Genomic DNA, 26,249 nt, shown 5'->3' on the forward strand with positions numbered 1-26,249 from the left:
GAATGATTCAAGTCACATTTTACCTTTCAGGCAGATCATAGTTAGATTGTCAAGATAGTGTCTTTATCGTTGACATTATTAGATAATGTCCTTGTATTGCAAACATATCCCATGAAAACAACTAAAACAAACAATGCATCACTCCAGTGTCCAAATGTGAAGACAGCCTAAGGATATTCAGGAAAAATCCTGTTTCTCAAGCAGTGAAGTGAATACTGCTTGTGTTCTGTTTTTGTACTATTTTCAACTATTGATGATCATTGAAGGAGAATAACATCCCGCTTTGGATAAAGCGACAAAGCTCGTTACTCATTGTTGGTTCTGGTCTTTTCTTGGGATTTTGTTTACAACAAGAAAACCAAAGAATATCATCTGCTTTACTCTTGGGTAAGTTCGTTTGAATGATTCACACAGTTTGAATAACCTGTTTGTACATCTGCATGTAGAAAGCTGAAGCTCTGGAGTCTGAGACCAAGCAGTTTGAGGAGCTGGAGTTTTGTCAGCTGGAGGCAGAGAGCAGCCTGGAGGAGAGGAAGGACACCCAGAGCTCGCAGCTTCTTCAGGAGAGAGCTGAGTATCACTGCAGCGTTGCTAAAAGGAAGGTAGGATGCAGAAACAGAAACACAAAGCGCACATGAGTAACTGATACAAGATCGTATTTCAGTGTGGCATTAAGAGACAGGCATTGTTTATTTGCAGGAGAAGATGGGTGCTCTGGAAGCTCAGGTGCAGCAGCTGGGGTTACAAGCAACTCAAGACTGTGAGAGGATGGCTAAAGACAGGGCTGTGGCTCTGCAGCTGTTATACAAGGTTAGCCTGCTAAGATAATTAATACACCAGTAGCTTACACTGGAAAAAATGCCCCTCCAAAAACAAGAAAAAAAAACTTATTTCAAAAAAATCTGCCAATAGAACAAGTGAAAATTTGCTTGGTAAGATTTCTTAAAATAAGCCGTAATATTTAGAAAACTGTGCAGGGGAAACATATTTTAAGCAATATTTTACCAGTAATTTTAAGCTTAGTGTCTCAGAATACGCCAGGTATGCTAACAATTAGTATTTTTTCACTCAAAAAAAGATTTCTGCACTAATACATTTCATGTCAACTTCTTCATTTAAGATATATTCACCTTAATTTGAGTTGTATTATAGCAACACTTCTCCTGGTTTAAGACCATCTTGTACTTTAAATAAGATTACAAAGTTTAATTTGAGCATTTTGAGATATAATGTCTTCTCATAATGAGCTGGATATACTAATATTCAGTCATGTTGTTTTTTAGGATAAGCCAGATATGCTCAAAAGTAGGTGTTTCATTGTGTGCATGTAGTTTGAGGATGTATATTTTTATCTGATTTAGAAGGAACAGTGCCTGAAAACTGTAACCCACCCTTAAAAAAAACAACTTTCCTTTCTTTCTTTCTTTTATCAATTGAGCTGTTTTCTGATAGATTCTCCAATAAAATGCATTTACTTAAATCAAGCAAAATCAAGATTATCCATCTTCTACAAATAAGATCTCAGCTTGAAAAATGTATGAAATGTAAAATAAACCTTGTTTCTTCTAATTACAACTCAAAACAAGATCATTTCAAGATTGTTTTTGACTTAACAAGATATTTAAGATGCATTGTCTTAAAACAAGTCCCTCTATCTTGCTCAAATGTTACTTGTTAAGTAAATTTACCTTAGATCAAGTGGGATAAGACAATTGACTAAAAATGAGACAATTTCACTTGGTAAGATTTTGAGTTATTGCAGTATATACCAGGGGAAATATTTCAATTCATGACAGTAACTCATTGCAGTGTTAACTATGTCTGTACGGATTTTACCTTTTAGGAGCAGGACAGGTTGATTGCCATGGAGAAGAGGTACCACGCCCTGACAGGAGGGAGAAACTTCCCAAAACACAGCAATAGCATGAAAGAGGTGAGCAGGAACATGAGTGACATCACGACTGTCTGTGGTGACTGACTTACTTACTTAGCTGGGGAAGGCTTACTGCTTTATTTTTTAAAACTGAGATAAACTTTTCAAACAGGAGTTCCTTCACATCAGTGAACCTGACCTTGCTTATGTGGACGGTAGCCCCTGTCCCTCCTCTGCCTCCTTCTCCTCCTCTCACATCCCCTCCCCTGAACTCTATCCTGTTAGGCCGCAAGAGGTAATTCCTGTGCTGTAGTGTTTGTCTTTCTCTATGTTTTTAGGCCTGTATGTTCTCCAGATTGTCAAGTATACACTCTCTAATTGAAGTAATTTACTATATTCACACATCAGCCTCTTTCTAAGGCGAGGAATCACAAATGCTCATAAAATGTATATGTTTTGAAGTCTTGAAAACACAGGGAACAGAGGGAAAATGACTAATTCTTATTATTGAATTGTTTTTCCAATGGTTACTGAACAGCTTATGATGAAAAGCATGCCATATTTAAAGGCAAACAGCAAATTGCATTAGCTACAAGACAACAGCAACCTCCAGTGTTAAAAACTGAACCCCATATACAAGTGCCAAAACCTGCAGTTCCAAGGTATATCAATGTGAGGTTTGCTCTGAGAACAAAGGAAACCCCACATTTAAAGGCCTTTTTACAATACGATACGATACGATGTACTTTATTGTCCCCATAGGGAAATTTGTCTTTGACATCAGTGCTGCACGTTACCTGCTCCTACAAAAGTCACCACAATGACACAAGAACACATAAATAAATAAGAAAAGTACAATAAATAATACACATTCATACAACACACAGCATACTCTTTTGGCGAATACAACATTTTGGGGGGTAAATATCTTTTATAACTCCTCTGTATTTATTACAGAGTATTGAATGGATTAGGCATAACTAGAAACACATGCTATTTGACAGACAGGTGTTGTAGCATTTTGCCAGGCAGCTAAGCTATGGCCCCAACTTCACCTCTTTTTCTCTTCATGCTGGAGTTGTTTTGAGAATTCAATATGGCGACTACTATCTTTGGGCTTCACTCTAAATAAACTAATAGGTGACATCACGCTGACCACATCCATACCTTATACTGTATAAAATACGGACGTAGTATCCGTGACGTCACCCATCTGTTTCTAAAGCGCTGTTTTGAGGCCAATTGGTGGCGGCAGCCATATTGCTGCTGTCGAGCGATTGTGACGTAAAGAGGCGGGCTTTGAGTCTCCTAGCCAACAGCTACAGTGTTCCCGCATGACAATCAAGGCAGCTGTGCCTCTCATTGGAAGACTCATGACCTCAATATCTTCGAAATTGCCGCGTTGGAAAAAAACATCACCCCCCGTACAGTGTGGGCCGATCGAGAAATGAGCTGTCCAGAGTACACTCGTCTTTTGTACCAGGCTGTAAACATGTTTATTTCTGCTGTAAAGATCGTCTTTTTTGAATTGGTGTGTATGTGGTTTCCGGTACTTCCAGAGCCAGCCTCAAGCGGATCCTCGAGGAACTGCAGTTTTTACCACTTCCACATTAGACTCATATTTCAGACCGGAGGTTGCTGCTTGGTCCTTACCTATGTTATTCATACTTTATATTATTTATTGTTATGGTCACAATAGATAATATTAGCATTCAACAAATTCTCAGTGAATATTTCTGTTAGCTAGCCACCATTACCTTTAGCTAGGTTTTCAGACCCTTCCATGCTGTGTTATAAAGTCACATAAAATTAGTAGGAATTGGAAAAAATGAGAAAAATGGCTGCTTTGTGAATATGGAGAACCGAGGATAATCATTTCATAAGCAGGTCTATGCTAGATACCTGAAAGATGAATTTGGGGATTACTAATCTGAAGTGTCTGCCATGTACCCGTCTTAAACAGAGGGTTAGTGAGCTCTGATGTCTGAATGCAAGCAATGCATGGCTTTAAGCATTGACTCTTCAGTCCTCTGACCCCTGTGTTTGGCTGTTGGTGCAGGAGTACCTCAGGCTCTCTGATGTCTATAAGATGTATGGAAGTGCTGCTCTGCAACCTCACTCCTCTTCCCCTGCTGCTCTCCACTGCCTGTCCCTCACTGTACATCCAACTCTGCCATGTGAGGTAGAAACCCTGTCTGCTCTCTGATATGTTTCATATCACAAAAAAGTCTTTCTTGCATTTTCTAAACTTTGTATTTCACCTTGTTTTCTCATCCTGGTCTATGTCTTGTTTCTGTGTGTGTCCATGTTGACTGGTTGTCTGTTTGAAGGAGTACATCACAGTTAGTCAGTTGAGCCAGATCTTTGGGATGCAGAGACTTGACCCCTCCTCTTCCTCATCTACTCCATCATTCCAACTTGCCAACTCTCAATCTACCTTCTCATGCCACTCTGCTGCATGTGGACCTCCCTCCTTTCTATCTGCAAAGGTTTGTTGTTCTTTCTCAACTGATGGGCCCTATTTTTCTTGTAGCCCCACCACAGCTTTTTATATTGCTGCAGGAACTCTTGTCCTGCTTATCTTTTTTTACCTGCTTGATGCTTCTGGCACTGATTTTTGCTCCTGCACTGCTCCCTTCTCTTTGCTCGAATGCTTTTCATCACCTTAGAGCCAGCCTGAGCTGAGCAGGAATGTAATGCCTCCACTTAATCTCGAGCGCTGGTACCAGGACATCATGGCTGCTGGAGAGTCTCAGTCATGTCCTCCTCCACTGCCTGCAAAGACTTTTTCCACACGCAGACAGGGGCAGGTACAATCTCCACTCTTTCTCGCTCACATCTTCTCTGTAGCCATTCTACCATCCTCATTTCTTTGACTATAAGACCCCCTAGTGGACAAAATAAAACAGGGTTAATGTGGACTGCTAGGGTAAATGGTACTTTGTTAATTGGTCATTTTAATGAAAGGGCGTGAACTTTGTCACCATTGGTGAGAAAATGGATGCTGGAATATGGGTAAGTCTAATCTTTTAATAGGGCATTAAGTCTGCAAGCATAAATAAAACAAATAAAACAGTGAAAGCTGTGAAAAGTATCCTGATTCATCAGTGTTCAGAGTTCAGAAACAGCTTTTTATTCTCACTTCTAAGATACAAGAAAATTAATTTCTCTGTCAGATTAGGATGAATAAAAAACAGTATGTCTTCAGCTGACATTAACATTTTTACAACAAACATATAAAAATGTTATTTGCCAATGATGCAGTGCTGGAAGAATTGTGCAGGTCTTTCACTCACAAGAATGTGGCACATCTTCAATACCTAAATCTGCAAAGAACATACAAAACACTAAGAAATATGAAGTACTTCAAAAATGATGTACTCAAGAGAAATACTTTTGAAGAATACTTGTGTACAAAATAAATATAATAATAATAATAATAATAATAATAATGAATAATAATAAAAACAATAATTATAATAATAATATTAATATTATGTATAATAATAATAATATATAATAATAATATTAGTATATTTAACTACTGTCCATCACTGCTCAGATAAATTCTAACAGTCAAACATCTCAACCTACAAACCAATTTCTAAAGAATCTCATGGATATAAGAAAAACGTAACTAATCATTGCTTCTTCTTTCAGCTATTAAAGTCAAAGTCAGATGGTGAAGTTGGTCAGGCAGCATTGTGCAGCGCTGCAGCTCTGCTGCACTCCAGTGGTCCTGCTCATGAAAGAAATGCATCTAGCAAGGTGAGCATATCAGTATAAAACATGTTGCTAATCATAGAAAACCTGCCAAGTAGTTGATTGAGTGATGTTCATATGTGTTTTTCAGGGTTTACAGTTAATGCTGAGAGAGATGTCAAACCCATTAGACATGGAGTCCAGGAGGCAGTTTGTCATGCAGAACAAAGGTACTGTGGTCCCTCAGTCTTGTGTCAAATATACAGCTCACTGGAGAGTTTTATTCTCTGGATACAAATGATCCAGTTTATGAAAACCACTTATATTGTTATGTAGGATCAAGTAATCCAGTTAGCTCACTTTTCACAAAATCCACACAAACGGAAAGCCACTGACAGTTGCATTTAATTTAATGTTTTATGTTTGATATTTACAGCTATTTGGTAACATTTTAATGGAAGCAGAACCTTTATTTTTACCACTCCAAAGTCCACCTCATAAACAATCCTAAAAATGCCTTACGCATCAACATCACCATCACCATCACCATCACCATTTAAGTGATGCCTTGCTTGATCTTCTTGAAAGTTTCATCACAATTTGTTCATGTAATTCAGCCTTGATTCACCCATCTGGTGAGATCAGGATAATCCAGATTATTTGGATAAAAAATAACCCAATCCTACTCGAAAGTTTTGACCGCAATATGGAGGTTTTAACTGGATAACAATCCTGATGGATCACCTGATTAACCCTGATCTGATTTCGTAATCAGTTTTTCCTTTCAAACACACCGTATTCAAAATGCGGTCCAATCCAATAGCTTTGAATTACTTTTTTCTAGTGTGTCAGAGCTACTTTGTTTAATAAAGTAAGGATTAACAGGGTGCACAGACTTGTGTCAGTAGAGGGCGCTGGGAGTCTGTGACAGCTGTCTCTGTATCCCTCTGCCTACACAGATATGTCTCCCACAGTTCATCACTCCATCCTGCATCACCAGACGCCGCCCAGTGGAAACCAGGCGTATGACACCCTGAGCCTGGAGAGCTCAGACAGCATGGAGACCAGCGTCTCCACCGGCAACAACTCCGCCTGTACCCCAGAAAGGTGAGAGACTGGGAAATGAGCAATTGGCTCTGTTTCCATGGGAACACTCAAATCTGCCCCGTTTCCCAGGAGAAGGGTCACTGGGCTTTGTTCCTGTGACAACATGTTTTGTTACATGTCTGGTACACTGGCTGTTGCCATGCCAACTGTTTTTAGTTTTCAGTGTTTCAGTAAGTTCAAAGCTTCAGTTTAGAGCTGCTCTTTGTTTTTGTCTGCGTCTCCTCCTGCTGTCAGTGTTTGGTTTCCAGGCATGTGTGTTTACTGTTGTCACAGCCGTGTCATCACACACTCCTCTCCCTCTGTGTGTTGTAGTGCCTGTGGGCTAGAGGCCCAGAGGATAGAGGAGATGGAGAAGATGCTGAAGGAGGCGCAGCAGGAGAAAGCCCGGCTCATAGAGAACAGAGTGAGTGTCTGTTGTGCGAAGGTGGACGCAACGACTTCACGAAGGTCATCGCTCATCCCATCACTCACAACATGAATCCAGGAGCTGCAACAGTCTCTTCATTTATCGCTTATCAGTTCCTCATTTTATAAACCATTCATTGTTTCAGTGTTTTTGAAGTGAAACATAAAAAATTTAATCATTCTGGCCATTTAACAAATATATTCATGAATTTTAAAAGGGTTAGCCAATCAAGCATAAGTGAACATGATACAGACAGTTTCAGCTTTTCTGACAATTATAAAAAATGTACTATCTTTGGTTTGTTTCTTCAAAAACAAGCTTTTCACATCGTCCTGGGTTTTGGTATAATGTTGTAGTTAAAATATTTTTTGTTAAATGAAAAAAATATAGCTTTTACAAATACTGGAGACAAAAGTTACTGTCATTGCAGCTCTAGTTTAAAAAAATAATTAAACTACAGCTTTTACAAATACTGAAGACAGAAGTTACTGTCGGAGGTTATCTCCTACCTTGAAATTAAGAAATTCTGTGCAAATTGTTTATATCGAAGCTCTTTTAGCTCTGAGCAAAATCAAACCTTTTATTTTTAAGGGTTAAAAAAAAGGCATTGTGGCTAAAGGAACCTTGTGACAACAATTTCAACAATAACGATGGGGAAAATAAAATGGATTACATGCTAAGTTTATAGAAATAAAGTTCCACAAGAAAAATTCTTCAAAATAAATTTGATTCTAAGATTAATTCATGATAAAGGAAATATATGACAAAAGGTAATCCAGCAAAAACTGCCTAAATGGAGGCAAGGATTATTTTGATATTACATATGAAGTCAGGATCATGCAAAAACGGTAACATAATGCAACATATCAGTATAAAATGATGGGGCAAATGTATGCAAATAACGTGAAATAATTAATCTTATAATCACTGCAGGAAACTTTTGGAGGGAGGTAAACTTTACACATTCATTTAAAACACTTAATAACCATGTTTTATACTCTTTGTATTTAAAGTTGGATTTGAATTTTGTAGAGGAGATTTTGTATAACTGTGACATATCATCACCAAACACGTTACCCCTCGTGGGAGTTGTTGAACACTAACTTTGAATCATCACAGGAGTCCCAGATTTTTTTTTTGTTAAAAAGAAAAAGAAAACACACATAGTGAATGATTGCAAAAGTAAAATGAAGTAATCAGTACTTTGTTTACCTTTGTATTATTTCTACATGTTGAAATAAAGGAGACCAGAATGTAAGTGTCTGAAAGCTGCAAAGGATCATTTTACATCAGCAAAGCTCACTCTTCTATATTCAGACTAAAAGGATATATTTTACAAAACCCTGGATTGGGACTTGAATTCTCTTGTGCCTCTTCTGACACTCACTCACTTTGTATTGCAATATTTGCCTTCCATTTACATACTGTCCCCATCTCCCTTTTCCCCCCTGTTATTTTTCCCCTCTCTCTTCTCCCCATCTGTGCCTCTGTCTCCTCTGCCGACGCTCCCAGGAGAGGGAGGTGCAGGCTCGACGGCAGATGTTGGAGGAGGAGCGGAGGAGGAGAGAGGAGGCTGAGAGGAGGCTTCTGGATGAGACGGCCCACAGGCAGAGGCTGGTGGAGGAGGAGGTGAAGATGAGAGAGAAGCACTTCTCCCAGGTCAGTGGAGCAGCGGGAGGAGACGGGCGGCAGAGAGACGCAAGAGGAGGGGAGGGAAAGAGGGAGGAGGGGACGTTAGACTTAGGGGAGAGGATGAGAGGAGAGACACTAAAGAGAGGCTGGGTGTGTGGAAAGATCAAAGATTCTTAGGGAAGAGGAGGGGAAGAGGAGAGAAAGAGGAGAGGGTGGCAAGGAGGGAGGAGAGTTTGAGAGGAAGAACAGAGAGGGAAATGGATAGGAGGGTGCACAGAAACATAATGTACAAATAAATAAAGCTGAAGTCTTGACTGAAAGTATTGAATTTACAGTTATCTGAGTTGTCAGTTATGTCAGTAAACAAATATCCCCTTATTATCAAATACAGAAACACTTAATCCAACTTATGTAGGCCCCCTTGACGTTGGTCCTGAGCTTCTGCTGTCTATAATTTCTATTAATTTAGTATTAATGATTATCTGTGTAATAATAACCATTATTATATTTCTTGAATCCTTTGCTCCCGTCAACTTAACATTGAATTTTAGCTTCTTTCACCACATGATTTTGTTTTTACTGATGCAACTATACTGGTTCGCTTCCCTCTCACTGCTCCTCTATTAAAGTCCTTTTTTTAGCCAGCTGACAGCTTTTCTTCCTGCTTATAAAGATCCAAACGCCAGCTGTACACTGCTGAACCATTAGCAGACAAAAACTGTTCCTAACTAGCTCTGACAGTGGAGCATTAAGCAGCTAAAGAGTCAGATATTGCCCTTAAGAGTTGATGGAGACCAGAAAGTAGAAGAAACAATTGGTCTAGCATTTTTCAGGTGAACACTTAAACCTCCTGTTATGTTGCGGGTCAAATTTACCCTTTTTAAAGTCTATTTTAAGCAATATATGACTTCCAAACCAGCTAATTGCAGCATAAAAATCTGGGCAGCATGTGACAGAGGAGGTGTCGTGTTGATTTATCAACATCACTTCATAAAAATAAAAAAAATAAAAATTTTAAATAAAATAAACAAAAATCTATGTCATGTTAAAGTATTGTATTTATGTTTAGGGCTTTCCAATGTACATTAAAAAAAAGTTTTAACATGAATTTTGATGTAAAACAAGTAAGTTATCCTCATTGAACCATGATCTGTGAGAATTAAAGAACACCAATGGACTAAATCTTGATTTAAATGGTTAGTAATGGAGTTAAAAATTAGATTTTAAAAAATGTGTATTGGGATTTTTTGGGTTTCTGACACTTTTGGATAATTGAATATGCCCCGGGTCAAATTGAGCCAGAAACAGTATTGCTGTTCCATAGAAACAAACATAACAGGAGGGTTAAAATGTTATGCCAGTGTTGCTAGATTTCCTTTTTTTTTGTTGTTGAGCAAATCAATTCTATTATTAAAGTCTGAATATGCCTGAAATACATGACAACTTCACACACATCAGATCTGATGAAAATTTAGTATTTCATTGGTGTTAAGAATGGGAGTGGGAACTTGTTTTGAAAGCGCCCCCAGCAGTTTACCCATAGTTTACTTAAAGAATACTCTCTCAACCTCGAGGTGAAATCTCATCTGGAAGTCCACCATTGTGAAAAATCGGGCCAAAAAAGAGACCACAACCATTTCTAGGGGTCCTTCCAGAATTAACTCCATTAACATACGGAGTCCAAATCTGACATATTTTATAAAAGTTTCATTCCAAATATACCTTCAAGTCAAAATTGCCTTTTTGTCATTGTGCCACATACGGTAAGAGGCAGTAAGTCTTGTGTGACATACTTCAGTCGATTAGCATAGACATTACACTCTGCGCTTTCACTTCATGTTGTGTCCACATGATATTTTTACTCTTTTTTGACAAGACAAAAACAGGTGCAACACAATCTACAACAAACTACAACAGAAGCCGAACTCTGCCATGCATTTAGGCCCATTCAGTGTTCTTTGCAGCCCTAGTTTTAATTATTATGTAAAGGTTGCGTGTTTTTCTAGTCAAATACACTTTTTGTCAGTTTTAGCAAATATGTCCTCCCACTCTGCTAGCTTACAATTGAGTGTATGTGCTGGATGAAAAATGAGCTTCAGAAGAGAGTCTCCCTGGTTAATTGGCTGACAAATAAAGTAGCTTGGAGCAAGTTGCCCTCAGCTTTCAGCTAACTTTATAGTTAAAGCTCCTGTGAAAAGTCTTTCAGTGGTTATCAAACAGACTGAAATTAATGCTGATGCCTCGATTTGACGACACAACACTAAAGCAACTCAACTCAACGCAACCCAACTCAACTCAAACTTTATTGTCATTCATCTGGATAGCTTGTATACAGCTGAACAAAATAACGTTTCTCACATGGCAGGTGCAAAGCAATGCAAGTGCAAATAAAACGACAAACAATACACTGGCAACAAAGACAGAAAATAAAAACAAGACGAAACAACAACATGAGGACAGACTAGAAAGGGCTGACTATATGAGTTAAACTAAACTAGACTAATTATGGATAATGGAGTGAATAGATGAATAGATAAAACAGTAAGTGAGGTAGTGCAGGGTGCAAATAGACCATCAGCGAGAAAAACTGGCTGCAAAACAACCTTTGTTGACATTTTTTCTGTGAGATTTTTTATAGATAATATTTTGGACTGTAAAAAAAAAAGAAAGCTGGATGAGGTAAAACGCTACATACACATGTTCGGTACAAAATCTGCAAACAGAGAAGAAGTACTGCTTCGTCCACAGGGGTCATCAATATCTACACAAACTAAAAGTTCTTAAGAGGAGCTTTAACAGGTTTATGCTGCTGCTAGGATACAAGTTATATTAGCAAGAGAGATGTTAGTATCACCTTTTATTGTTCCCTCCACTTTTACAGTCTCCATTAGCTACTTTTCATCACAGTCAGGGTAAGTTTCTGCTAACATTTCAACATATGAAACAGATTTCAGATTTGTTTTTATGCCCTCGATGTAAAAGGAAAACCAGTTCATGATAATTTGTTCATAGAACTTTTCTTATTTAAAACTTAAATCCTTAAAGAGTTTAAAATAAAATCCGGATGAATTAAAATAAAAACCAAGACATTCAGCCTCAAAGATCATCATATCATACTCAGTGAATATTTAATGAGTAACCCAAATAGAACGCTGTGTATCAAGAATTGTCAAATAAGACCTTTGATCTGGACTTGTATGTTAACTTAAGAATACTTTGTGACTCAATTTAGCCCCAACAGACCTGAAACAGTTCTGCTACTTACTCCACTATATCTTCATCTTCTTACTCTGCCTGGTTGACATGTAATACTATCAAACATTTTCTTTGCAGGCCCGTCCAATGACGCGCTACCTGCCAAACCGTAAGGAGGAGTTTGACCTGCGTTCTCATGTGGAGTCCTCAGGACACTGCATAGACACCTGCCCCTTCGTCAACCTCACTGAGAAGATGTGCAAAGGCCACCTGGTGAAGATGGGCGGCAAGATCAAATCATGGAAGAAACGCTGGTTCGTTTTCGACCGTCTGAAGAGGAACTTCTCTTATTACGTCGGTGAGGAAACAGTAGCACTAGTGTAGAATATAAGAGTGTGTGTCTTCAATAAACATGTCTTTAGCTTAGTTTACTGAGGAAGTGTTATCAATATGAGGAGAAACCTGAAGATATATCATTTGTTTTTGGTTTCCTACAGGCACATGCATTACTTTAAGCCAGGGGTTCCTAAAGTGTGGGTCGGGACCCCCTGGGGGGTCGTGAGACACAAATGGGGGGTTGTGAGATGTCTTCCAGAATGTTTTTTTTTATAAGTTATCTAAAAATAGTACATTTTACCCTTTATAGTAAAAAATATTGAAAAAATAGTAGCTAAACTTGAATAAACCTTGAAAATAGAAAATGTAATAAGTTTTCTGACTTTCTTTTTGCCAGATGACTCCTAAGTTTAGGGTTAGTGAACAGTTAATTATCAAAAGCATCAGTAGCAGTAGGTTAATTCATAAAGGCACAGGAAACACAGACACACGCTCATATAGGTAGGCTTATTTTCTGTAGACCAGCTAAATGAAGCCACATTAAATCACTTTGAGGGACAGAGGGGGTTGCGAGTCTCTGGCACCAATATTTTGGGGGTCATAGGCTGAAAAGTTTGGGAACTCCTGCTTTAAACTATCTCAAGATTAATGAAAACAAGTATGAGTGTCTTAAACTTCAAGTCCTAAGCAGCACTTAAAGGCCCTTGCTGTTCCAAGAGCATTTCCTGTGAACTGGTGCCTTAACTTTGAACTTCAGTACTTTATTAACTGAGAAGGTATCGCAACAGGAATACTTTTCTCTCTCTTTACATACTGATGACAAATTATTTGGCTAAATTTCAACAAAAAAAACCCAAGATGACAAGTTCTCACTCAAAATAAAATGCAATAAACAAGAGAGCATGAAGGTGTTATTGAAGAGGTAATATCTACACCTCTGCAAACTTTCTTCCTTCACTCTTAAGGAGAGCAAGAATTACTGCATTTTAAAAGGATCTATTAAACAAGACATTTGTTAAAACACTACATTGGAAATAGTAAAATAGATACATTACACCTGGCACTCTTTGTAGAAGACGCACTGGAACAAACAATATTAAACTCAAGCTATAAAATTTGGTGAGTAACACACATATTAATAAAACCTTTATTTTAATCGACTAAGTCAGCTGTATGCTATACACCAGTGCGACTAAAATACCAATATAAAATGAAGAGAGAAGGATTTTTACTGTTACAGTATTTACTACATATGCAGGATAGCATTCTGGATGTAGATTTTCTCCGCCATGAGGTTATAATCATGCATTCAGAGAAAACTGAGCTTAAATAACGTGTAGCACAGTGGTTCCCGAACTTTTCAGCCGGCGATCCCAAAATATAAGTGCAAAAGACTCGGGACCCCCAGTGTCCCTCTAAGTGATTTAATGTGGCTTCATTTAGCTGGTCTGGAGAAAATTAGCTACCAATGTGAGCATGTGTCTGTGTTTCCTGTGCTGTTATGAATTAACCTACTGCTACTTATGTTTTTGATAATTAACTGTTCACTAACCCTAAACTAGGAGTCATCTGGCAAAAAGAAAGGCAGAAAACTCATTACATTTTCTATTTTCAAGGTTTTATTTCAAGGTTAGCTACTTGTCGATATTTTTTACTATAATGGGTAAAATGTACTATTTTTAGATAGCTTACAAAAAAAACATTCTGGAAGACATCTCACGACCCCCCATTTGTGTCTCACGACCCCCCAGGGGGTCCCGACCCACACTTTGGGAACCCCTGGTATACCAGGTAACAGGTTTGCAAACTTACAGTAAATGCTAGATTTTAGGGTAATAAAGAAATCAAAATACACAAAGCACAGATGTGACATTAATGTCAAAATATTGTCATGAACATATTAGATGTCCGAAAATATTTTTTTATAAAAACACTTCCTAATATCATTTCTTATTAAAAACAGGACGTTTAGGGATCCATCAATCACCCCTTCTGTCTGTCTTCTAGATTGTTTTAATGAAAACAACTTCTTTAGAGCCGCAGTAAGAAAGCTGAAAAACAAAATACAACTCTTTTTTTGTATGCTGCGATCTGATAGACTCAAGCTTTTCATCTTGACGAGATAATCAATCTGCTATCACAAGAACACAAAATATTCTTTCCTTCTGTTACGTCTGATGTTAGCAGAGATCTGGAGCACCAAACAGCATGTATGGTGACAACATGACAACTGCAGCAAGTCATTTAACCAGAAAGTGTCAGATAACATAAAACGTCTAAATGTGATAGACTCAGGCGTTATAAAAGATTTAATTGTACCTGCTGCAGACTGTAGAGGAGAGGAGAAGTTTATCAACGTCTCACCTTTAACAACTTTAAAAGAACATTGTCTGTGTTACCACTGTGAAACATAACTGATCCCATGATATATCATCTTCTTTAGAAAATTACCTTTAAGTTTTCCCAAGATTCTGAAATAACTAAATCAGTAAATTTGACTCAGCGGCAGATAAAACATTTTGAAGTTCAGTCTTTTTCAGCTCAACACATTCAGCTTGTAATTTGTCCTCCAAACATTTTCATAAGTCAGGGCTTTCTCTCCAAATCCATTTCATTGTCTGCAAATTTGCAGAAACTACTTTTGTGAGTATCTTCCTTCCCTCCCTCATGCATTTGTGGCCTTCAGGTTAAAGCCCCTCTCAAAGACATCTTAATACCCTCTACACTGCCTCACTTCACAGAAAACACTACATAAAAGAACTCTTCCTATAAAAGATCACATTGTGTTCAAATTCTGCTCGATTCTGCTCGTCTCATTGAAGTTTCCGGCCTTTTACAGAGTCTGATAAAATGAGCGGAAACTCAGATCTTGTATTCAAAAACTTTCTGTATAAAAAACTTCCCGCAGTACACAAGGCCTCGGACCTGATTTATTCAGTTCAGCCCTCAGCAGTGCTGCGCTCTGCTGTGTTCTTCAGTGAAACCCTGACTTCTGTCCCAACCAGCGTTTGTTCATCTGGAACCAAACAGTAATTAAAGCCACACTAAGTGGAATCGTCGCCTTGTTCTTGTGTGTTCAAACTGAAGAGAGTTTGTAATTCACGGATATCAGACTGTCCCCTGAATCTGAAACGAGCACAGTTAGTTTTCTGAATAATTCACGAGCGTGTTTTGGAGACATTATTTTACAATCCCGTTCAAAATAGGATCCAGGGATATTTTCATTACTGTCGCCCCTCTTCTCCTTTCTGCTGCTCTCTCTCCACTCACTTGCCTAGCCTTTTCACCCTCTTACTCCTGACGAAGATGATGGTGATGATGGTGATGAAATAAGATGCAATACTTTCTCTGGATGTGTTTTTCTTGGGGAGGAGGCTAGCTCCTGGCTTGTTCGTGACTAATAAAACGAAACTCACATTTCAAAAACATTTATCTCATTACTAAGCAGATTTGACTTATGGAGAAGGGGGAAGCAGGAGAAAGTGTCAGACGTGTTTCAAAAGATTTTCTTTTAATTGTTGCTGGATGTTTGTTTCGTAGCCGGGCGTGAGAGAAACAAGAAGACCAGTGTTTATTTGGACAGGAGAGGAACACGGAAACTCTGAAACAGATGTGTAAAAAAAGATTTTAGACACTTTAAAAAAAAGTATACTTCACAGTGATGCCTGCAGTTAATCCCAAAACCAGAGAAATCTATTAGTTTGATGACTGATTAACTTCTTCCGCAGCTTTCCCTGAAACTATACAAACTATTCCACAAAGTGACTTTAAAGGTACTCTGTGAAGAAATAACAGAAATCCAAAGGACTGGACGGAAAGTATGACCTGCTTAAAGGGAAATGTTGTACTGGAAGATCAAATCAGGAACAAAAGAGACACATTTCTTTACAAGATGTACAAAAGATGAAGAAGAAGCAGTAAACCTAGCCGGCAGGAAAAAGGCTAAAAAACACAGAGACAATCCAGAACGTAGGAGTGAAGAAAACAAGTCAGATTAATAGGATGGTAAAGACTGCAGGCATGGCTGGAAATAGACTTACTGCTGTAATTAACTTTTGCTGTGAAACAGCGCTGCTCATACCTATTCATGGGTTATGTGTTGATGAGAGAAAAAAAAAGTTAACACCTTTATTATTTTACAACTGTTTTCTGCTTCTTCTCTCTTCATGGATGTTTGTGTCGATCTGTTTTATTCAAACTGCTTTTATTGAAACTTAACAATGAAAAGACACAAATTCACATTTTAAAGAAATTCAATTAAGCCCATCAGAAATTGTTATTTTTTACAGATTGTTTCAGGATGTAAAGCTTTTTGACTAAGACATCAAAATAGAAATCAATGGCTTGAGCAGGACATTTTAGAAAATGATTGTAAGTATTTTTATCAAAGAACAAAATGAGTCATTCAAGGATTTTAAGTGAACGCAGTCTTAATGCTGACTTCAACTCGGCCAACTTGCTGAGAAAAGTTACATATCATCTGCACGACTAACAATTCAGTCTCACTGTAAAATAATAACAACACTTATTTTCAGCTGGAATCCCAGTTTGAAAGCTGTAGTGTTTTTTGTGCACTTTTTCACACCATTGAGTCCAATTTTTATATATTTTATGAAGCATTCATTACAACAGATGGTTTAGGTTTTTAATTTTATTGTTCTGATAATTCTGTTTCCTCCGTCTGAAAAGTAACATTACTAAAATAAAAAAATAGACCACATTTTTTTAAGGCAGAACACTTTAATCATAATAGTTAACTGTGACTATTTATCTGATAAACTTTAATACATTCATGAATTACTATTTTTCTGAATAAATACTTTTTTCTTGTTAATTGACAGAAAACAAACATCTAAATGTTACCCCACATCACAGGCTGATGTGCTGCTGGGGCTGACAGAGGTCTTGCATCAGTACAAGACATAATGAAATGTGTCTTAATATGTTTCTTTTTTCTTTTTCTCCTCAGACAAGCATGAGACCAAACTGAAAGGACTCATTTACTTTCAGGCAATTGAAGAGGTTTATTACGATCACCTACGCAGCGCTACAAAGGTAAGAAACACTCTTTTATCATCACATGCTGTTCAGAACTTCATCTGCTGTTTAAGCAGGTTTGTCTTGGATCAGGTTTTTTAATTGATCTGTAGGCACTGGAATAAAATCTTAATTTTTAATTTCAAACAATAATTTTTCCTCCTGAATACATGTGTTTTTAAACAGTCATTATTTCATGTAAAGGTCCTGAACCTGCTTTAACTTTAATTCCAAATAACAAAACTAAGAAAATGCATGAGAAATAAAAATGACGTTATATTATTCTAATGAATAATATTTTTACACTTTTTAGTCTCACTAGTAATGTATGGTGTATAAAGTGAATAAATTATTGTCAGATGTTCAGCTTTTATGAACACTAATTATACATAATAAAAAATGTAATGTCCCCCTTTAAGTTTGCACTTTGTGTTTTAAAGTGATTATAATAGAATTATGTTAATTTATATAAATAACTTTAAGCCACTTTTAGAGGCAGGGTAGGATCTGAATTACAGCAAATTGGATTAAGATTTTTTAATCTTAAATTTAAGTGACTTGTCATTAAAATTAGCCCAGATGCAGGATTTTATAAACCCCCCAAATAAGGCTTAGCCAGAGTTCAGATTTTTAGGTACTATGATCGTGCACTGTGTTGTTCAGATGATCATCGTTGAGGAAAAATGCAACAGGTGCCGCCTGCAGTCTTTGATCCCAATTTATCTCCCCCTCTCTCTTTCATCCTCCAGAGCCCAAACCCGTCATTGACCTTCTGTGTGAAAACCCACGACCGCCTTTACTACATGGTGGCCCCGTCCCCGGAGGCCATGAGGATCTGGATGGATGTCATAGTAACGGGCGCCGAGGGCTACACGCAGTTCATGAGCTGAGGGACCAGCGGGTGACAGATGTGAAGGATGAAGGAGGGACTGAATGAATGAGCACCAAGACACCTGAGACTCCACCTGAGCTGCTCCCTGCCGGAGCTCGAGCTCGAGACGGTTTGTAACAGCTGGACGTTTGAAGAGATGAAAAATGTGGAGCTCTCAAAAAAGAAGCCTGATGCATTCGAGCAAATGAGGGCGGAGTGGGAGGTACATTTGTAAGGATATATGGTTTGTTGTTATCTTTCAGCCACTATAAGAGAATAGTTTGAGCTGCTTGTCAATTGATTTAAAATCGAACACACCCAGCAACAAAATGTAATGTTAACATGACAAATACATTTTTATATATATCAAAACAAACACATGAAATATTTCACACTTCAGCTCAAACTGTCGGGCTGTTATCACTTTAACAGATATTTACTATCTTTTTTTTTTTTTTACATACATTTGTACTTTTTCCCTCAAGTTTGTTAACTTTTCACAGATGATAAATAATATCTTAATATTATACAACACCACAAAAAAAATCAGAAAAAACGAAGCTATTTTAAAGACTCATGTTACTTATCTGCTGAACATTACTTGGTGCCAAATACTTTCTGTAATAATTTTGTCAGATTTTTACAATACAAATGTTAATATGACTTTATATATTGGTATAAGAGCTTTTTATTCAGGAAAATAACGCAGCTTTATGTATCTGTATTTAACAAAAAAGTTATTAAAGAAACCTTCTATAAGCAATTTTAACAAAATTCATAGACCATACTTTAATGAAGATATTGTAAAACTACCATGTAAAAAATAAAAATGTATGATGCAGCTGTTGGTTTGTTTGATTGTTGCTGACAAATTGGCTAAACTGAGAACATTCAGTTACAAACCGGTTCCTGTTTCTTTAATTAGTGTTCCTTACAAACAAGTTGTTAATTAACGAGCTGCGTTCAATAATCTCATATGCCCTAATGAGCTTCTAACATTCATATTTAAATGAGAGCACACAATAGGTGTTCCCTTTAACACAGCGCTCTCTTTACACAAGAATGGTCAGGTGGTTGAATCAGTTAATGGGTTCATTAGCTCTGATTGTGTGTTTAAAAACAGACCCCGTATATTTAATTCTAGCACAATGTAATTAACTGTGTGGCTGGCTCTGCACTAATGTAGACCACGTGGATAAAAAAACAACATGGAGTGAAATTACATGGAACTTAGCGTGCATGATTCAACATCGAGAAATTCAAAATCATGTAAAGAGCATCTCAAAAAGTCTTCATAAACAAGTTCTTGTTTAAATGTCTGCATGTAAATATATATTCACACCCTCTATCTGTTGTACATGTGCAGATGGATGATAATATATGACTGGGATTCGTGATTAATTAAAGCAGGAATTACTGGAATATTTAACAGACATTCAGGTATCACAGAAACACACGTTCCCCCCTGACAGGAACTGATTAGATTCAGCTCATGAAAGGTTAAGTTTCAATTTTCCCGGGTTTGACGGGGGAAAAAAAATTACGTTTAGAGATATTTATTAAAACGAACATCCAGTTTAGTTCACAACAGGTAAAGGTTCACACTTATATGTGTGTGTGCACTTTTCATTCCAATCATCTGCTTTTCTCTGACCTTGGGAGAGATTTTCACACATGGTGCCACACTCTGACTTTCTTTAAAGTCTCTGCTGCAGCCGTCTGAATAATAAACAGATCTTTAAGAGGCCGGTGTGAGCTCATTACCGCGGTGATGAGTGTGAGTGACACCCAGCCTTATTGTTGGTGAAATATTAATGAGACTGGCCTTTCCCCCAGGCCTTTAAAGCACAAAATATGATAGGCGAACTGTGAATTAGCACTGGTCTCACATGTGTTTTGTCAATATTAATGGGAGATATTAACCTTGTCTGAAAACAAGCTCAAGCATTCTGATGAAATAGAGACGTCTCTCTGCCATGAGTGTGAGTTTATATCTGCGCCCGTCAAAGACTTCCACTCCTACATCCTTCATAAAGCTTCAGCGCAGACATTTGTAATTTATAAGTTTTTATATCCGCGTCTGAGTTCAAATTAATTTAGGAGATTAAAGGGAAAATTCTGCTGCCCTGCCTCCAACATGCCCACACCCACACATACACACACAGACGCACATATAGAAGATGAAAGAAGCTTTCACTTAATGCATCTGACGCACCAGTGATACTTCCTCTCTATATGTTTACCGCTTTGAACAAATGATCGTCACTCTCTTTGAAGGCAAACTAAACTGACAGTAGTTAAATTTTAAAAAGGGCGCATACTATACATACACTTCATTAAATTACAATAAAAGAAACATGTTTTTCAGATTTCACGCCAAGCACAACAATGATGAGTGAAAAATATCCAGAGGGGAGAATAAGTTAAGCGCCGCATGTTGACCTAATGAGGGCAACAGAAATATAGATTGCAGGCTGCACCCCAGTGTGAGAGATTATTCTTTTTATTGAACTGAACATTAAAGTTGAGTGAACAGTGTGATCACAGTGGGAAAACTTGATGTAACTGAATGTGTTCAGTCCTGGTTCTATCAATCCAACTTTAGACAATAAATTATTTTTTAAGTGTCTTCATATTTCAAATCTGTTTTTTAAAACATATGTTAAAATAAGTGCTTTTTAACCCTCTTGTTATGTTAGTTTCTCTGGAACAGCAATAATGTTCCCGGGTCAATTTGACCCGGGGCATATTCAGGTATTCCAAAAGTGTCAGAACCCCCCAAAAATCCAAATCAGGTTTTTTTAAATCTAATTTTTAACTCCATTACTAACCATTTAAATAAAGATTTAGTCCATTGGTGTTCTTTAATTCTCACAGATCATGGCTCAATGAGGATAACTCACTAGTTTTTCATGAAAATGAATGTTAAAACTTTTTTAAATGTACATTAGAAATCCCTAAATATAAATACAATAGTTTTACATGACATAGATTTTTGTTTATTTTATTTTTATTTTTATGTTTTTATGAAGTGATGTTTATAAATTAACACAACACCTCTTCTGTCACATGCTGCCCAGATTTTTATGCTGTATTTAGCTGGTTTGGTAGGCATGTACTGCCTAAAATAGATTTTAAAAGAGTCAATTTAATCCGCAACATAACAGGAGGGTTAATACACCTCAAATCTCCAATGAAGAGCATTGACTGCTTTTAAAACAGTTGTCTTTAGTACTCATGCCTGCGCACGACTAAAAAAAGCAAACTAACATTAATCTGTTATTTTTACTATGTGCCACATTTGGACCAAAAGTGTTTTTTCATTTGATTACCTGTGCAAAGTTTCAGAGTTGGTGATGAGTTCGCCAAAGGAAGCAGGAGAGGGTTTGACAGTGGAGAAGAGTTAGATCACAGGGTCCCAAAATAAATACAGAATAAAAGTTCCTTATAGCTTCTTTAACTAACACCTTTGAATATCACTTCTTTTACTAATCAGGAATGCATGGCAATGACCTTTCACCCTGTTTGTCTATTTGTTTTCATATGAGTTCAGAAGGAAATGGATCAATAGATGTGTTCATAAAAAGTCTTGAAATGAAAGCTTTTCTTAAAAAAGACTCAAATATGACATGAAAACAGACCGGTAAATGACAAGGAATTGATGTGTTCCTGCTTGCAGCTTCAGTCAGATTGACTAAAATTAAAGGTCAGTGTCAGAATGAAAAAAGCTATGTGACAGTTAAGTTAAACAGGAAGCATTTGAGCTGAATGAAAATAGGTGTAAAACTCAAAGGTGGCAGACGTCCAGACTCTGGGGGCTGCATGGCTTTGAAGGGCAGCGTGACACAGTCTGAGTGCTGTGAATGACACATAGGAAACCATCCAGATCTGTTTATTTAAGGAGCTGAAATTTTAAAGTGATGCACAAACTGTAAAAATATCTTAAGTTACATTCATATTATTAAATGTTTTGAATTCTGTGACATACTCCAGATACACCTCCTAGACTTTTTAACTAAAACTCCGTTTTTCATTTTTTCATTGTGGATTCAACATGAGGATATGACACAAACTTTCACAATGTGAAGTTTACTCATATCATGTCTGAGCTTTGCTGGCCGATATGCTGTCAGTTAAAGCGAGTTAAGCGAGATCTCCTGAAAGCTGTGACATCCCAGAGGAGAGCAAAACAGGAGCTGTAGTCCTTTACATCAAAAAACCTCTAATGTACCATGGAGTCCTTGAGGAATAGTAAACAAACACAACCCTGTGACAGACTGCCTCAGATCTGTCATGGCTGAATGTAAATTGCCCTGATAATGTTCATGATTGAAAATCATATTACACTTGTCACTTTTTGGAGACTTCATTATCTGTTTTCATGCCAAACACAGAAACAAATGAAGTGATTTGTAAACTGAACACACACAAAAAACATCCCCAAATCCCCTCTGAGAGGCTCCTATTCACAAGTTGTAACCGAATTCCATGTTTTCATCGTATGTTCAAAGAGGGGCAAAAGTTGAGGACAATAAATTCTGAGAGAGATGATGATGAAATGATGGTGAAACCCCTACTAACGTGCCATACGTGCACTTGGCGTGCAGCATTGACTTTTCTGACTTCTGGGCTCATACACAATATTCAGACAATGTTTGGATGTCAACTGATGGACTGACTTGTCTTGCTTTGGATATGATTATAAACATCTGAAAAACATTTGAATGCAAGTTTGAAGAAAGTTTAGGGGTGTCTTCACTCTACCACCAGTTTAAAGTTTTTACCTTTCTTTTGTTACAGACGCCTGGAAAATGTAGATTATCCAAACTTTGGTCTGAGTGTCTGAGCCGCGAAGATTATCTGAGACAAGATAGAGACGTAAAGACATTTTTTCTGCATAATTAAAACATTTAACCCCTTAATAAAGACAAAGGGAGTCATAGTTAAATGGTGAAGACAAGATGGAAAAGTAGAAGAACCTGTATGAGAAGCACCTTGGATTCTCTCATGATACGCAAACAGGAAGCCCTCAGTGGACCAATTAATACCGACAGGGAGAGCTGTCAGCCATTTCCTGAGAGACCCTCCAACTTCACCAGCTTCTACCATCTCAATCTGGTCTCCATTACAACTACATTTATCTAGATTGCATCAGGTTGCCTTTCGACAAACGTCTAAAAGCTTTACTCATACTACAGCCATTACTTAGTGGGCATTTTGCTGAATGGCTCGCCTGAAACAGGACTGTCACTTTAAATGACTCAGATTGACGCAGATGGACTTGTCAGAGACCTAGACAACATGTGATCCAATTCAATATAAATTACACACACAGACTTAATGTAGATTAACTCTTTTCAAAGGACAGGTCTGCCTTTGTGTTGGAAAAACTGCTCTAGGGCCATCCTGGATAATGTGCTCGCGTGTAATCAGTACAAGTAGAATGTTTTCAGGGTATAAATCAATACATAGACATGCTGTTCTGTGGACAAATCTATTAGAGGCTTTACACTAGTGTCCCGTCAATATGCAAATTCAGCAGAACTGGAAATGAGCCAATTGGTTTTGGCAAAATGTAGAATGTCACAGAGAAGCAACTCAGCAAATGAGATGGAGGAACTTTTTGGAGAAGGAGGGGTGCACAAACAGAGGAGAGGTGGAAGGAAAACAGCAGGTACGGTGAGAGAGAGAGAGAGAGAGAGAGAGAGAGAAGGAGAGGGAGTGAGAGAGAGAGAGATGCAAATCCCATGGCAACAGCAACCAAAAAACAAGTCTAAAATAGGGGGCAGTGTCCGCTATTACTATAGCAACAGGAGAACAGCTCATTCACTTAGTGTCGGGATTTGCTGAAAACTGAAAAACAAAGCTTTATTCCTCAAATAAAAGTAATTGACAGTCATTTACAGCAAATATATTTTTCTGTGGCTTAATAAATTAACCACAATAATGAGGGTTCACTAAATATATTTAAATAAAAGTCATCAACAAAGGGTGAATAATGTGTCAAACTATTTTATGACACAGTTACTGTTAAAGTGAATAATCTTATATGATAGTTTTTTTTAAAACACATTTGAGAAAATGAAAATATCATTATTTGACATAATCATTAGAAATCATTTCTAAAAAATGTGCACCCATAAGTGAATTTACTTTACAGGGTATCTCCTAAGTCGCGTCATAAATTGTATGTACTCTCATACAGTTTGTTACATTCTGATACATTCTCCTTCCGGACTTTATTACAACAAGCTGTTCCGTTCTGACAATATATGAATGAGCTTTGTGCCACAAGACGTCTGAGCTTTTTTTCAGTCTTAAAAACTGCCGCACTGACATCCACGCCCGGTTTGTTTACCTCAAACATGTGCACAGTCTGCACTGCAGAAAAAAGACAAAACAACACAGTGACGCTGTGCCTCACCTGCCGTCAGCCAATCACATTTCACATGTTACTGATTCCAACCAATGAGAACAGCACAGTCTGAGCACGCGCAGCCAATCGCTCAGAGCGAGGACCACTGATGCAACGGAGATGCAACAGAGTGCTGCCGCAAAACAAAGTGCGGTGTGAATCAAATAGTCCCCTGCCAAAACAAAGCCATGCCACAGAGTTGTGTACAGTTTGAGAACTGTAGTAGTAATACGAAAGCCATGTTCGTGTATTCAAAACCTATCAGCAGGTAATGGTCAGTCATATACACTTTTAAAGGGGGCGGTCTATGTCTGTCAAGAAACTGTGGCGCCACCCATCTCTGACAACAGGCTGAGGGAGACACTTAAAAGAGAAGTATAAATCAGCCTCTAAATCAGATTGCTTCTCTACAGGGGTGTGTACAGAACTATTTGACCGGGGTGGCCCAACTGAGGCTCTCACACAGGCAGGGGTGGCCAGGGCATTTATCCCGAAATAACATTTACCCTTTCTGTCTTCACAACCTACTTTCATTTAAGTATTAAACAGTTGCCCTTTACTTAAAAAAATAAAAAAAAGCTTACCCCCCTCTAAAACAAGATGGCACATCTCAAGGGGTTTATCCCAATAAATACATTTCTTAATTTAAGGACTTACAGAAGATGTTTTTTCAAGTCACATTTGAGGGCACTAATAAAGAAACATACTGTCAGCCTTTTAACTCATCCCATATTATAGATTTTAACAGAAACCCCACCTCTGACAAGGCAAATAGCCAATCATTGTTTAGGATTTTGGGGTGGCCCCTGGGGTGGCCAATTGGATTTCAAGGGGTGCCAGTGCCACCCTTGGCTACCCCTCTGGACCATAGACTGTGTAAATAATGGACGTAGTATTCGTGACGTCACCCACCTGTTCCTTAGCGCTGTTTTGAAGCCACTCGACGGCGGCAGCCATATTGGAAATGCGAAACTCAACCAGCCATAGTGTAAAGGTCTGTTATTATAATTTTATTTATTCGTGTTTTTTTTTGGTTTTGAGCCTTGAATTTTGTTGTTTTGTTCTGAAAATGATAATATAATAAAAACATATTGAAAAAAATAAAAAACAGCCATAGTGTGACGTAAAGAAGCAGAGTTTGAGCCTCCTAGCCAACAGCTATGTGTTCCCAACTGGGAGTCAAGTCAGTCATGTCCTTATTTGGGCATAAACTCGTAATCTTAATATCTTCTGAACCGTAATGTTAGAAAAAAAAAAATCACCCCCTGTACAGTGTGTGCCGATAGAGAGATTAGCTACGTATAGACCCAAGCCGTTTTTTGAACCAGGCTGTAAACATGTTTATTAATGCTGCAAAGATCGTCTTTTTGCAATTGTCTATGTGGTTTCCGGTGTTTCTGCAGCCAGCCTCAAGCGGATTCTCGGTGAATTGCAGTTTATAACACTTCCGCATGGGCTTCATAGCTGCCGCTTGCTTTTAACTCATCCCAAATTACAGATTTAAACAGAAACCCCACCTCTGATAAGGCAAATAGCCAATCATAATTTAGGATTTTGGGGTGGCCAATTGGATCTCAAGGGGTGCCAGTGCCACCCTTGTCCACCCCTCTGGACACTCCACTGCTTCTCTATGAACACTACAAAGCAAACTGGAACCACCTGTTTATTATCCCCT

The 26,249-nt window shown here is 37.9% G+C and overlaps 1 protein-coding gene across 5 annotated transcripts in view; it reads left to right on the forward strand.

Annotated features, from left to right (window-relative positions):
• phldb1a (pleckstrin homology-like domain, family B, member 1a) overlaps positions 1 to 18,994 on the forward strand; it is a 40,983-nt gene extending 21,989 nt beyond the window's left edge. For 3 of the 5 annotated variants that reach the window (XM_034684373.1, XM_034684374.1, XM_034684372.1), the window contains 15 exons: positions 447 to 602; positions 700 to 810; positions 1,844 to 1,933; positions 2,046 to 2,168; positions 3,933 to 4,055; positions 4,204 to 4,362; positions 4,543 to 4,683; positions 5,534 to 5,641; positions 5,727 to 5,805; positions 6,535 to 6,682; positions 6,995 to 7,085; positions 8,601 to 8,747; positions 12,054 to 12,273; positions 17,221 to 17,306; positions 18,038 to 18,973. In XM_034684373.1, coding sequence (XP_034540264.1) covers positions 447 to 602; positions 700 to 810; positions 1,844 to 1,933; positions 2,046 to 2,168; positions 3,933 to 4,055; positions 4,204 to 4,362; positions 4,543 to 4,683; positions 5,534 to 5,641; positions 5,727 to 5,805; positions 6,535 to 6,682; positions 6,995 to 7,085; positions 8,601 to 8,747; positions 12,054 to 12,273; positions 17,221 to 17,306; positions 18,038 to 18,178 — 1,923 coding nt within the window. In that variant the 3' untranslated portion in view covers positions 18,179 to 18,973. Of the gene's footprint in view, positions 1 to 446; positions 603 to 699; positions 811 to 1,843; positions 1,934 to 2,045; positions 2,169 to 3,932; positions 4,056 to 4,203; positions 4,363 to 4,542; positions 4,684 to 5,533; positions 5,642 to 5,726; positions 5,806 to 6,534; positions 6,683 to 6,994; positions 7,086 to 8,600; positions 8,748 to 12,053; positions 12,274 to 17,220; positions 17,307 to 18,037 lie in introns of all 5 variants that reach the window. The other 2 variants (XM_034684375.1, XM_034684376.1) reach the window with 1 other exon arrangement.
• Positions 18,995 to 26,249: the final 7,255 nt, after the last annotated feature.

This window comes from Notolabrus celidotus, chromosome 5 (genome assembly GCF_009762535.1).
Source record: "Notolabrus celidotus isolate fNotCel1 chromosome 5, fNotCel1.pri, whole genome shotgun sequence".
Classification (NCBI taxonomy): Eukaryota; Metazoa; Chordata; class Actinopteri; order Labriformes; family Labridae; genus Notolabrus; species Notolabrus celidotus.